Raw genomic sequence first — 13370 nt, forward strand, 5'->3', positions numbered from 1 at the left:
CAGTTGGACAAAATTGTGGAAACACGGCGAGAAACGCACGCCTGAGCATAAATGCAGATGCTGCATGTTGTGCTGTTGTAGCTGACCACTGTTACCATGTCCTCAATAGGTTGTAAGTGTCATTCTCGGCCAGAACAGTGTTCTGTGTACTAGTGAGTGCATCGTCGGAGCTTATTACACTACTGGCCATTAAAATTGCTACACCACGAAGACGACGTGCTACAGACTCGAAATTGAACCGACAGGAAGAAGATGCTGTGATATGCAAATGATTAGCTTTTCAGAGCATTCACACAAGATTGGCGCCGGTGGCGACACCTACAACGTGCTGAAATGAGGAAAGCTTCCAACCGATTTCTCATACACAAACATCAGTTGACCGGCGTTGCCTGGTGAAACGTTGTTGTGATGCCTCGTGCAAGGAGGAGAAATGCGTACCATCATGTTTCCGACTTTGATAAAGGTCGGATTGTAGCCTATCGCGATTGCGGTTTACCGTATCGCGACAGTGCTGCTTGCGTTGGTCGAGATACAATAACTGTTAGCAGAATATGGAATCGGTGGGTTCAGGAGGGTAATACGGAACGCCGTGCTGGATCCCAACGGCCTCATATCACTAGCAGTCGAGATGACAGGCATCTTATCCGCATGGCTGTAACGGATCGTGCAGCCATGTCTCGATCCCTGAGTCAACAGATAGGGCGTTTGCAAGACAACAACCATGTGCACGAACAGTTCGACGACGTTTGCAGCAGCATGGACTATCAGCTCGGAGACCATGGCTGCGGTTACCCTTGACGCTGCATCACAGACAGGAGCGCCTGCGATGGTATACTCAACGACGAACCTGGGTGCACGAATGGCAAAACGTCATTTTTTCGGATGAATCCACGTTCTGTTTACAGCATCATGATGGTCACATCCGTGTTTGGCGACATCGCGGTGAACGCACATAGGAAGCGTGTATTCGTCATCGCCATTCTGGCGTATCACCCGGCGTGATGGTATGGGGTGCCATTGGTTACACATCTCGCTCACCTCTTGTTCACATTGACGGCACTTTGAACAGTGGGCGTTACATTTCAGATGTGTTACGACCCTTGGCTCTACCCTTCATTCGATCCCTGCGAAACCCTACATTTCAGTAGGATAATGCATGACTACATGTTGCAGGTCCTGTACAGACCTTTCTGGATACAGAAAATGTTCGACTGCTACCCTTGGCCAGCACATTCTCCAGATCTCTCACCAACTGAAAACGTCTGGTCAATGGTGGCCGAGCAACTGGCTCGTCACAATACGCCAGTCACTACTCTTGATGAACTGTGGTATTGTGTTGAAGCTTCATGGGCAGCTGTACCTGTACACGCCATCCAAGCTCTGTTTGACTCAATGCCCAGGCGTATCAAGGCCGTTATTACGGCCAGAGGTGCTTGCTCTGGGTACTGATGCACCCAAATTGCGTGAAAATGTAATCACAATCAGTTCTAGTATCATATGAATACCCGTTTATCATCTGCATTTTTCTTAGGTGTAGCAATTTTAATGGCCAGTACTATATTTGTGCTCATATGGTGGGTGCTTCTGTAGCCGTGGCTGCTGAAGTGTTCAGTGTTTAAAGAGGCACCGTGTCAAAGATTTATGCCGCATACGAGGAAAACGGAAAACAGCATCCGCTAAGTCAGAGCGCGGACAAAAGTGTGTGTTGAGTGATCGTGGCAGTCAGTCATGGAGAGGATTATGATGAGAATTAAGAAGACGACAGTTGCAGTTGCAAACATCACTATAGAACTAAATGTCGTTCTCGCGAACCCTGCCGGCACCTAAACAACAAAAAGCGAGCTCCAGAAGCAGGGAATTGCAGGGCGAGCTTGAATTTCCAAACGACTCGTCAGTAATGCACGTGATCGTAACAGGAAAACGTGGTGCCGAAGACATAAAACGTGGAGTACGGAGCTGTTGAAGAATGTCATTTGGTCGGATGAGCCTTGTTTCACACTGTTAAAACTTTTGACAGAGATTACGTCCCAAAATTGAATGATTCGCTAATGATTTTGCCAGTCATATTGTGGTATTCCATTGGCCCCGTGGTTACTCTACAAGAATGATCAAATCCATCCCACGGTACAATGTTTGTTCCCCGATGGTGATGCTGCATTCCCTGTTCACATGCTTGTCATCGTCCAGGACCGACTTTGGGATCACCAGGATGAATGGTCTCATCTCGTCAGGCCACCAGACAGCAGATGTTCAAATGTGTGTGAAATCTTATGGGACTTAACTGCTAAGGTCATCAGTCCCTAAGCTTACACACTACTTACCCTAAATTATCCTAAGGACAAACACACACACACCCATGCCCGAGGGAGGACTCGAACCTCCGCCGCGACCCAGACAGCAGACCTCAGTATTATTGGACCTTGGTGGTCTACTTTGGAGAGAAGTTTGCGTGATGGCTGTCCACCTCTGTCGTCATTACCTAAACCTGCCACTATTTTGCGGGAAGGAATGGAATAAGATTTCCTTGAAAACTATACAGGAACTGTATTTATCCATTCCGAGACGACTGGAAGCTGCTTTGAATGCCTACGGTTTTCTCACAGCGTATTAGACGTGGAACGTGTTGTGCTTTTGTAGTGTCCCTGTTTTTTCCCCAACCCCTCTAGTTTAACATATGGTGAATTAACGTATATTTGATAAACAAACAAATGACTAACATTTAACAATATGTGACATGTGGCGACAGCTTTTAAAAAGACTAATCAGAATTCCCAATGCTGAGGAAATATTTCGCAAAGCATTTCACAAAATCCATTTCAGTAATTAACGACAGAAACTTATAATCCAGGGAACGAGTCAAAGGTATGACCGACTACGTTGTAATAAAATGTGACCATGATCGGCCTCTACTTTCGTAGTGTGTGGAATGGAAATTGCGTGGCAGGACTTCAGCAGACGAAAGTTCAGCCCAGGAGCAAGCCTACCGTAAGAATTCGAGCACGCCGAGCGGGCGAAAATGGTTTACGACGTGGTATTTTGATATATGTGGCTGCAGATAAGAGTTGAAGATGTGTATAAGGGACTTACAGATGAGGCGCGGCTCCGGATATAATGTCTGTAATCCTCACAGAGCTCTCTACACAGGGCACAGAGATAGGCATGGGCGCAGAAACGCTGCCATTGGACCCTGAAGGCATGAAACATGGTAGCATGGGTGCATTACATGTGTTCATGGTTTGGGAAGTGGCCGACCTCAGCAGGTACAGGTATTTTAGTAAGAGTGCCTTTTTAATCGTTCTTGAGTGTGTGTACTGATATTGTTGGGTCCATCTACATCTACAGGGTGCACCAGAACTCCAGCCACAAACTTTCAGAGGTTGTTCAGGTATACCTTCTGAGTATTTACGTATAAATGACTGAGGCTCCTCACCGCCTCGTCACAGAGTTATAACGTAATTATGATTTATTCGGTTTGTTACCACAGTCACCATTTTGTCTGTGAAAATATCTTCACAACAATGAAGAAACCTGTCACATGACATAACCAAAACGTACAACACCCAACACAGAGTAATGCAACAATCCTCTACAGGTGCAAAGCACTGTGATGTCGACACCGTCATTGCGCGAACAGCTCAGCAGAGCGTTATTGTGCCACTCTTCCATATCTTCCACTGCATTCAGTGAACCCATACACGAGGGGCATATACACTGAAGAGCCAAAGAAACTGGTACATCTGCCTAATATCGTGTCGCTACGGTCGCAGGTTCGAATCCTGCCTCGGGCATGGATGTGTGTGATGTCCTTAGGTTAGTTAGGTTTAAGTAGTTCTAAGTTCTAGGGGACTGATGACTTCAGCAGTTAAGTCCCATAGTGCTCAGAGCCATTTGAACCTAATATCGTGTAGGGTCCCCGCGAGCCCGCAACTCAACGTGGCATGGACTTGACTAATGCCTGCAAATAGTGCAGGAGGGAATTGACGCCATGAATACTGCATGGCTGTCCATAAATCCGTAAGAGTGAGACCTCTTCTGAACAGCACGTGGCAAGACGTCCCACATATGCTCAATAATGTTCATGTCTGGGGGATTTGGTGGCCAGTGCCAGTGTTTAAATCAGAAGTGTGTTCCTGGAACCACTCTGTAGCAATTCTGGGCGTGTGTCGCATTGTCCTGCGGAATTGCCCAAGTCCGTCGGAACGCACCGTGGACATAAATGCATGCAGGTGATCAGACAAGATACTTACGTACGTGACACCTGTCACAGTCGAATCTAGACGTACCAGGGTTCCCATGTCACTCGACTGCACACGCCCCATACTATTACAGAGGCCCCACCAGCTTCAACAGTCCCCTGCTGACATATAGGGTCCATGGTTCATGACGGTATCTCCATACCCGTATACGTCCATCCGCTCGGTACAATTTGAAACGAGACTCGTCCGATGAAGCAACATGTTTCCATTCATCAACAGTCCGATGTCGGTGTTGACGGACCCAGGCGAGGCTCGAAGCTTTGTGTGGTGCAGTCATCAAAGGTACACGAGTGGGCCTTCGGCTCCGAAAGCCCATATCGATGATGTTTCATTGAATGGTTCGCACGCTGACACTTGTTGATATCCCAGCATTGAAATTTTCAGTAATTTGCGGGAGGGTTGCAGGATCTTTTCCGACCGCAGCGATGTCGGAGATTTGATGTTTACCGGATTCCTCATGTTCACGGTATACTCGTGAAATGGTCGTACGGGAAAATCCCCACTTCATAGCTACGTGGGAGATGCTGTGTCCCATCGCTCGTGCACCGACTATAACATCACTTTCAGACTCGCTTAAAAAACTTGATAATCAGCCGTTGTAGCAGCAGTAACCGATGTAACACCTGCGCCAGACACTTGTTGTCTTATATAGGTTTTGCCGACCGCAGCACCGTATTCTGCCTCTTCACATGTCTCTGTGTCTGAATCGTGACTGTCAGTCTATGCCTGAAAGTAACCAAAAGTTACATACTGAAAATATGAAACTTTCTGTAAAACATATATACCTCTCTCTGGATTAATGGACTGGGTCATGTTTGTATCTTGCCAACAAATATCCTTTCCAATGATGGTGAACAGCTTCGAAATAAATCTTCTCTTCCATTCGAATGAAGTTCCGAAACGAATCTCGATCTTTAAATCTGTGTGATCAAGTACCTTAGATTAGAGTGTTGGTAATAAATGCAACTCGAGAATATGGATACTATGCACACGCAAACTGACTTACGCGCTATATCTTGACTATATTCAAATTGAGAGTAAAAATAGGATGAAAGTCCAAGTGCGTTAACGAATATCTTATACTAGTGTGTATCTTGGATCCTTTTACAGCATTGAATAGTGTTCGTCTACCAGCAATTTGGTATTGAAGCCATCGACGAATCAAGAATCTTCTTCGCGATTTTCTCCACTCTTCTTCAACAATTGCTAACAGAGTCAACGCAGCTATTTTACGCGCGTCCGCTTTCGTAGAGAAACTGTGTGGTCTGCGAGCCCGATAAAGGCGGAAAAGGCCGCTGGAGAGCGCAGACCACGTTAACCAACTCGTCCCGTGTGCCGACGGCTCTGGCCCTCGTGCCTGCCGGTGTGGCCGAGCGGTTCTAGGCGCTAGAGTCTGGAACCGCGTGGCCGCTACGGTCGCAGGTTAGAATCCTGCCTCGGCCATGGATGTGTGCGATGTCCTTAGGTTAGTTAGGTTTAAGTAGTTCTAAGTTATAGGGGACTGATGACCTCAGAAGTTAAGTCCCATAGTGCTCAGAGCCATTTGATTTTTTTGGCCCTCGTAGATTGGATGTCCCTTCCGTGTCCACGTCAACGTTAGCTTCATCTTCCCACTAAAGGACGGCTTAATCCACTTCTTTTCTGTCTAGGATGCAGCCTGACTACGCGCAGTTAGTCATAGGTATTTTACATTTGTTACTGAGCTTGCACCAGTTGCGTGATCGAACAGTAATGAATTTACTTCTGGTAAAGTGCCTGTCCCCGCACCAACAGCATATCCTCGGCAGGTCTTCCGTCATTTCACTACAGTCTCCTGGCAGTACTACCTTCCAGTAGACAACGGCAGATCGTCTGAAGGATTATCGAACTTCCGACGTTGTTCAGTAGACCATTTATTCGAAATTAATTCGCTGAAAGGGAATTCCTGTGTTAGGTATACACTGAGGTGACAAAAGTCATGAGATACCTCCTAATATCGTGTTAGATCTTTTTCCCGGCGTAGTGCAGCAGCACGATGTGGCATGGACTCAACAAATCGTTGGAAGTCCCCTGCAGAAAAATTGAGCCATGCCGCTTCTATATCCTCCACAATTACGAAAGTTTTGCTGGCGCATAATTTTGTGCACGAACTGACATCTCGATTAAGCCCTGTAAGTGTTCGATGAGATCCATGTCGGGAGATCTGGGCGGCCAAGTCTTTCTTCCAAATTGTCCATAATGTTCTTCAAACCAATCGCGAACGGTTGTGGCTCGGTGACATGGCGCATTGTCATCTGTAAAAAGTAATTCGTTGTCTGGCTGCAAATGATCTCCAAGTAGCCGTCCAGTCAATGATCGGTTATGTTGGTCCAGAGGACTCGGTCCATTCCATGTAAACACAGCCCACACCATTATGGAGCCACCACCAGCTTGCACAGTGCCTTTTTGACAATTTGAATGCAAGGCTTCGAAGACACTCGCGTCTGTCGTCTGCTGCCATAGCCCATTAAAGCCAGATTTTGCCGCACTGTCCTAACGGATACGTTCGTCATACCACCTATACGGACTTCTGCTGTTATTTCATGCAGTGTTGCTTGGCTGTAAGCAGCGACAACTGTACGCAAATGCCGCTGCTCTCGGTCGTTTAGTGAAGACCGTCGGCCGCTACGTTGTCCGCGATGAGAAGAAATACCTGAAATTTGGTTTTCTCGGCACATTCTTGGCACTGTGGATTTCGTAAGATTGAATTCCCTAACGATTTCAGAAATGTGATGTCCCATGTGTCTAGCTCCAACTACCACCACTCGTTCAAAGACCACTCCAGTTGTGCGGCCATAATCACGCTGGAAACCTTCTTATATGAATCCCCTCAGTACAACGCTGGAAACCTTTTTACACGAATCCCCTCAGTACAAATGACAGCTCCGCCAATGCACTGCCATTTTATACATTGTGTACACGATACTACTGCCAACTGTATACGTGCATATTGGTATCTCATGACTTTTTTCACCTCAGCGTATCTCTCTACGCAATAACGACATGTGAAAATTTGTGCTAGACCGGAACTCGAACCTTTTCATATGTCAGCATTGGATAGAAGATCTGTACCTAATACAGCTGACGTCAAGGAAATCGCTGTCAGCGAATTAATTTAGAACGTATTTCGTGCAGCTGTGGATCGTCAACAGTGTCTGTTCTTTCAGACATGCACGTAAATAGATCAGTTACATATATTGTAAACAGTAACAGCCTAGTAACATTTCCTTGTAGAGCTCCAGAAATTTACAACTGTCGATTTCGTCCCCTTGCGAGTAACATGTATCTTGTCCATTACTACATATGCTCATATTTTGCTCACTAAAAGGTAGTGCGGAACTGCATCGGTTGCCTTCCGAAAGTCAAGGAAAACGCTCCCCAACATCCACGGCAGCAAAAAAATATTTCTTTGCTATACGTCCTTAAAGGTGGTTCCTGGCATGCTCGCTTATTAGTACTTGTCTGATAGGGCGGCACTATAACAGAAATATGACAACAGAGCAAAATAATAACAAATGACATTTATTGAGATTGTGTTACAATATGGTACTTAACTTTGATACAGTTTGAAGCGTGACACTTGATGTCCTATACTTAAAACAATGAAATCTAAATAACTTTTCTGTCTCTTGGCAGTTTATAGTATTGTCACTATAACTGGAGATAATTGTGCAAACGCTATGTTTATAGTTCTAGTCTCCGAAAATAGCAACCGCTAAGTTGGTAGGTAGTCTTCAGAATACTGTACTAAACTGGTTGCAGGAACTGGACTGACTAATTGCTGGATCGTGACTGTCCGAGTGTCTGCTGCGCGTCGTGTTTTGGTGCCTATCGGTGGAAGGATTCCCGTGTCTGCCAATACAAGGCGGAAGCAATGTAGTCCGCGGGTGACAGTGCTCCTGGTGGCAGCTGTCCACACTATAAGTTGACTTACGCGACTTACGCGACACACGCGCGGAAGCAGCAGCGCCATCTGGAGGCTGCTGCACGGAACTGAGAGGCGAGAGGCATGTTGTGCCTGTGTGGTGGCGCCTTCTCCCGGTATTTGTTCTGTACCTTTTGCTTGGTACGTAACAAACATGTTTCATAATTTTACAACAAACTGACGTCAGCAATATAAGCCTACAGTTATGCGCATCAATTCGACGAGCTACCCTCAAAACAGGAATTACCAGTTTCGGGTTGTGTTTTTTTTTTTTTTTTTTTTTTTTCAACTGTTTGGCACTCTTCGTTGTTCCAACGATAAACTACTACTAGAAGGGGACAAGTTACTTCGCATTATCTGTTTAAAATCTCAAAGGTATTTATCCAACAACCCATCCATTCCAATTGCTGTCCACTATTAAGTGATTTTAGCTGATTTTCTATTCAGCGACCATTTATATCAACATCTATAATTTTGGCATTTGTGTGATGAGTGAACGGAGGGCCCACATTCGGACTTCCCGTGGTGAAGCAGTTTTGTAAGGCCGAATTGAGTATTTCGACCATCTCTCTGTCATCTTCTGCTTTTTTCCCATTATGGTCACTGAGCGACCGAGTAGATGGTTCTTCTTACTGATTTCAAGTAATACCACAACTACTTAGGCCTTTTGATCACATCTGTAGACAATATTGTACTTTTGAATCTCGTGAACGCTTCTCGCATTGCGCTTGTTACGCTCATTTTGGCTTCGTTCAGCTTTTATTTATCAGCTAGACTTCCACTTTGTTTAAATCCGTGATGAAGTTCTCTTTGCTTTCTAATACCGCTGTTGTACCATAGTTGGTCTTTATCGTCCGTCACAACCTTGCCCGGCACGTATTGGTCTAAGGCGTATTGCACAATGTTTCTAAATTTCGTCATTTTTACTCTACATCTTCGTACTCAGAACTGAATATTTTATGCTGACTACTCAGATATTTTGCAGTTTATTTCCGATCACTCTGCTAATCAAAAATATTTTCCCATCTTTCTTAACATCCCTTGTAACATCTGTCGTCAATAATAACTAATGCCCTCCTCTACGTTAATTGATTCGAAATGCACAGGTCTGTTCCTTACTGGGAGGTCCAAGACATTATCGTCACGAGTCTGTTTTGTAAGGAAGATGAGACATTCAAAACAGTCTCACACGAATCCCTGTCTCTGGCATCAGTTTTAATCGCCCATCCGTCAATATATTTTGTAACTATGGACTTCACGGTTCAAGAGAATATAGTGGATTCTATCGATCAAGTATTCGTCTTTCCAGGTAAATCGAGTGGAAATGCTCGCTGTAATCGGATCTTTTTTGTGCTTCGATTGTATGGTATGGTGTAGCACACTTTTCGAAAATCTTATCTGTCCACGATGGTCAGAAACAGTCTGAAAAATTTGTATGTGTGTTGCAGTGTAGGATGTGCAGAGAAAGAAAAAAAAATCGATACGTTCCGCCGTTTCCGAGTTAATTAAAACTGAAACCAGCCGATCAGGCCTTTGCACACGCAAATTCAAGCATCCAGCCAGCGACGGTGTCCCTAAATTTGTTTCTCGTTTTGTTTCCTAAAGCCTAACAAGAGTGTCATAAAAAAAATTGGACGTGGGACGATAGTAACGATCGAACCAGAGCTACAGTCTTGTGCGCTATCATTTACGCTAGGAGAGCAACTGATGCTAATTGTATTTGGCGGCCTGCTTGAATTTGTGCGCGAAACGGCGTGATCGGCTAACTTCAATGCTAATTAACTCGGAAACGGCGCAACGCGTCGAATTTTTTCTTAACAATTATTTTTCTGCACAGTCTACCCTGCAACACCCTTACAACCTTTTCAGACTGTTTCTGACCACCCTGTATATCCTTGGAGTCTGTAAAGGAACTGAAGAAAAGCCTGTAAAAATTAAAGCTAGATCGTATAGCTCTATTTCTCGTAAAATACGGTGAAGTGATAAGCAGTATAGTTTTTACTGGCATGTAAATCGTACGCAGGTGTCCAAAATTAAAGCAACAAATGGAAATTTTGCAGTGTTGCGTTTATTTTTCCACAAAACAGTATAAAGGAGTGATAGTAAAGTGGAAACAATGTAAAGAATACAGAACATAAACAAATGCAGCATGCATAACGGTAGACAAAAATGTCCTTCGTTTCTTCCAGCTTAACGGATTTGTACACCAACAATTGGTTAATGTGCTCACTATGGGGAGTGACAACCTCTCGCAGCAATACAGGCCTGACAACGACGGGGCATGCTATGAATGATGTCATCAATCTCTTGTTGAGGCAATAACGCCCCTTCTTTCTGGAGAGCTGCTCGCAAGTCTTGGAGAGTGGTTGGTGGATGCTGACGTGACGCAACACATCTCCTTAGTGCATCCCAGACATGTTCTATGGGATTCATATCGGAAGAACGTACGCCATGTGTACAATATCTACCGTTTCCAGGAAAACATCGACCATCCTTGCTCTGTGCGGTCGAACATTATCATCCGTCATTACGAAGTATTGGTCCACAGCACCTCGCAACAACTGCACATGAGGTTCCAAGATCTCGTCACGATACCTGACAGCAGTTACACCTTGCCAACTCACCCATACAATTTCATGAAGAGATGTTTGAGTGGTAAACATAATCTGTCCCCACATCATTAGGGATCCTCCTCGATACCGGTCTCTTTCCGCAATATTTGGGTCCCGAAATCGTGTTCCATGTTCCCCCCAGACGCAAATCTGCCGAGAATCACTCCCTAGACCAAGTCAGCACTTACCTGTGAAAAGAACTTCGGCCAACTGCTCGATCGTCCAGGTGGCAAGTTGACGGCTACACTCTAGACGCTGCCTTCTGTGAATACGTATCAGAGGTACACATACAGCTGGTCTCCAATAGTAAAGGCCACTCTGCCGAAGCCTTTTGTACACCCTTCGCCTCGATACAATGTGTCCAGTGGATGCTACAAGATCAGATGCCATTGCCGTGCAGTACTAAGGCAGTACTGTCGTGCCCTTACAGCGAATTAACGGTCTTCTCTTTCTGATGTCACACGTGGTCGTCCCTGCCCTGGTCTTTCGGATGCAGTTTCGGTTTCTGTAAACTGTCGCCACGTTCGAGAAACAACAGTACGATTCACATTAAGCCATCGGGCCACAATAGTTTCCGACCGTTCTGCTTCCATTCCTCCTATGGTCCTCTACCGCAGTGTGTCAGGTAGGCGTCTTCTATGTGCCATACTTCACCGTCTGTGACTGTGTACACAGCGATTGTGGATGTGAGACTAGCCGGCAAACACTACCCCGTTTGACAGGTGCCGTGACGTCAGCGTTGGCGTGGTTGTCCGTGGACTGGAATGCCAACTCCCGTGCAGAACACGACCGTACGGGCATCTGGTTGGCAGGTTGTGTGATAATATCGTGAATTAGGCACAAGACGTGGAAATAGCGGTTTGTTGCTTCAATTCTGGACTCTACTGTATTCAACGATGAACGTTAACCTTTTATGAAATAAGCAAATCTGATATCTAGTGTGTTGTGTGTTGCAGTGCCGAGCCAGCCGAGGAACGTGACTGTCCTCCGAGTCTCTTCTAACTCTCTCAAGCTGAGCTGGCTGCAGCCCGAGAAGCCCAACGGCCTGATCACGGGCTACCGTGTTTACTACATGCACGCCAACTACACCGAAGTGCAGTCCATGCGCAACGTCAGCTCCAACAAGAAGATCGAGTTCGAGCTCACCAACCTCAGTAAGTTCACACAAACACCAATTACTATCTTTTGTCTGCCGTTTGCCTCTCATCTGGATTTGCGAACTAGTTCTTTCACTCCTTTCTGGTATATTCGTCTTAATGCTACAGTGCGGAAACCTGGTTAACGGACCCTGATGTAGCTTCTTTCTAGCATAGTTACTGAGGGACATAAAACTGCGTTTCCAGCGATAGATTCGTATCAACTTTTTATTCAGTATCATTAGCTACGAGTTTTTACCATAGAACGTTGTACCCTTAGAAGTAATTCCCTCTTTAATTTCAATGAATTTTAGATTTCTGTTCTAACAAATCCCCTTAGTGCTGTGGTAAGCTAAGAAGGCAGCTGAGTGATGCATGTTGGAGGGAGGTAGGTGTGTGTGTGTGTGTGTGTGTGTGTGTGTGTGTGTGTGTGTGAGAGAGAGAGAGAGAGAGAGAGAGAGAGAGAGAGGTGACTTACACTGCAACTCTCCCTCCATCCCTCCCCTCTCACTTGCCCCCTCCCTCCCTTCTCACTTGCCCCCTCCATCCCACCCTTCTAACTTGCCCCTCCCTTCCCTCCCTCCCTTCTCACTTGCCCCCTCCCTCCCACCCTTCTCACTTGCCCCCTCCCTCCCTCCCTTGCACTCCCCTCTCTCTCCCTCCCTCACACTCCCCTTTCTCTCCCTCCCTCTCTCACACTCCCCTCTCCCTCCATCACTCGAGCTCTCCGTCCCCTCCCTCATTCGCCCTCTCCCCTCCCTCCATCCCTCTCACGCGCCCTCCCACCCTCCCTCTCCCTCACACGCGCCCTCCCACCCTCCCTCTCCCTCACACGCGCCCCTCCTCCCTCCCTCCCTCTCTCACACGCGCCCCTCCTCCCTCCCTCTCTCAAATGCTCCCCCTCTCCCTCCCCTGCCTCCCACTTTCTCCCCTCTCCCTGCCCCTCTCCCTCCCCATCCCCCTCATTCTCCCCTCTCCCTCGCTCTCTCCCTCCCCATCCCCCTCATTCTCCCCTCTCCCTCGCTCTCTCCCTCCCCATCCCCCTCATTCTCCCCTCTCCCTCGCTCTCTCCCTCCCCATCCCCCTCACTCTCTCCTCTCCCCCCTCCTGTCACTGTTTTCCAAGCGCAAGAGAATGTTCAACTCGCTCGCCCATGCGGTAACTTTGGACAGCATCGGCAGAATAACACAACTGGCTGGCCTCTCACGCAGTACACTCACCCTGCTGCGCATCTCCCCGCCACCTGCCTTCTTAGCTACACACTACTGCAGGGAAACTTTAAATACTTTAATGCTTTAGTGTGAACAGTATTGTGTTCCCTAAAATCACTCTCCATACTGTAAAACATTTCTTATTGTTTTCTTTATCGGACCCAACACTGATAATGAACTTGCTCAGAAAGTTTTTCGCGGTCTATCACATT

The 13370-nt window shown here is 46.4% G+C and overlaps 1 protein-coding gene across 2 annotated transcripts in view; it reads left to right on the top strand.

Moving 5' to 3' along the window:
* LOC124721448 (tyrosine-protein phosphatase 99A-like) overlaps positions 1–13370 on the top strand; it is a 524901-nt gene that overhangs the window by 265489 nt on the left and 246042 nt on the right. The window contains exon 2 of one of the 2 annotated variants that reach the window (XM_047246429.1): positions 11768–11965. In XM_047246429.1, coding sequence (XP_047102385.1) covers positions 11768–11965 — 198 coding nt within the window. Of the gene's footprint in view, positions 1–11767; positions 11966–13370 lie in introns of those variants that run through there. The other variant, XM_047246430.1, reaches the window with a different exon arrangement.

Source organism: Schistocerca piceifrons, chromosome X, assembly GCF_021461385.2.
Source record: "Schistocerca piceifrons isolate TAMUIC-IGC-003096 chromosome X, iqSchPice1.1, whole genome shotgun sequence".
Classification (NCBI taxonomy): domain Eukaryota; kingdom Metazoa; phylum Arthropoda; class Insecta; order Orthoptera; family Acrididae; genus Schistocerca; species Schistocerca piceifrons.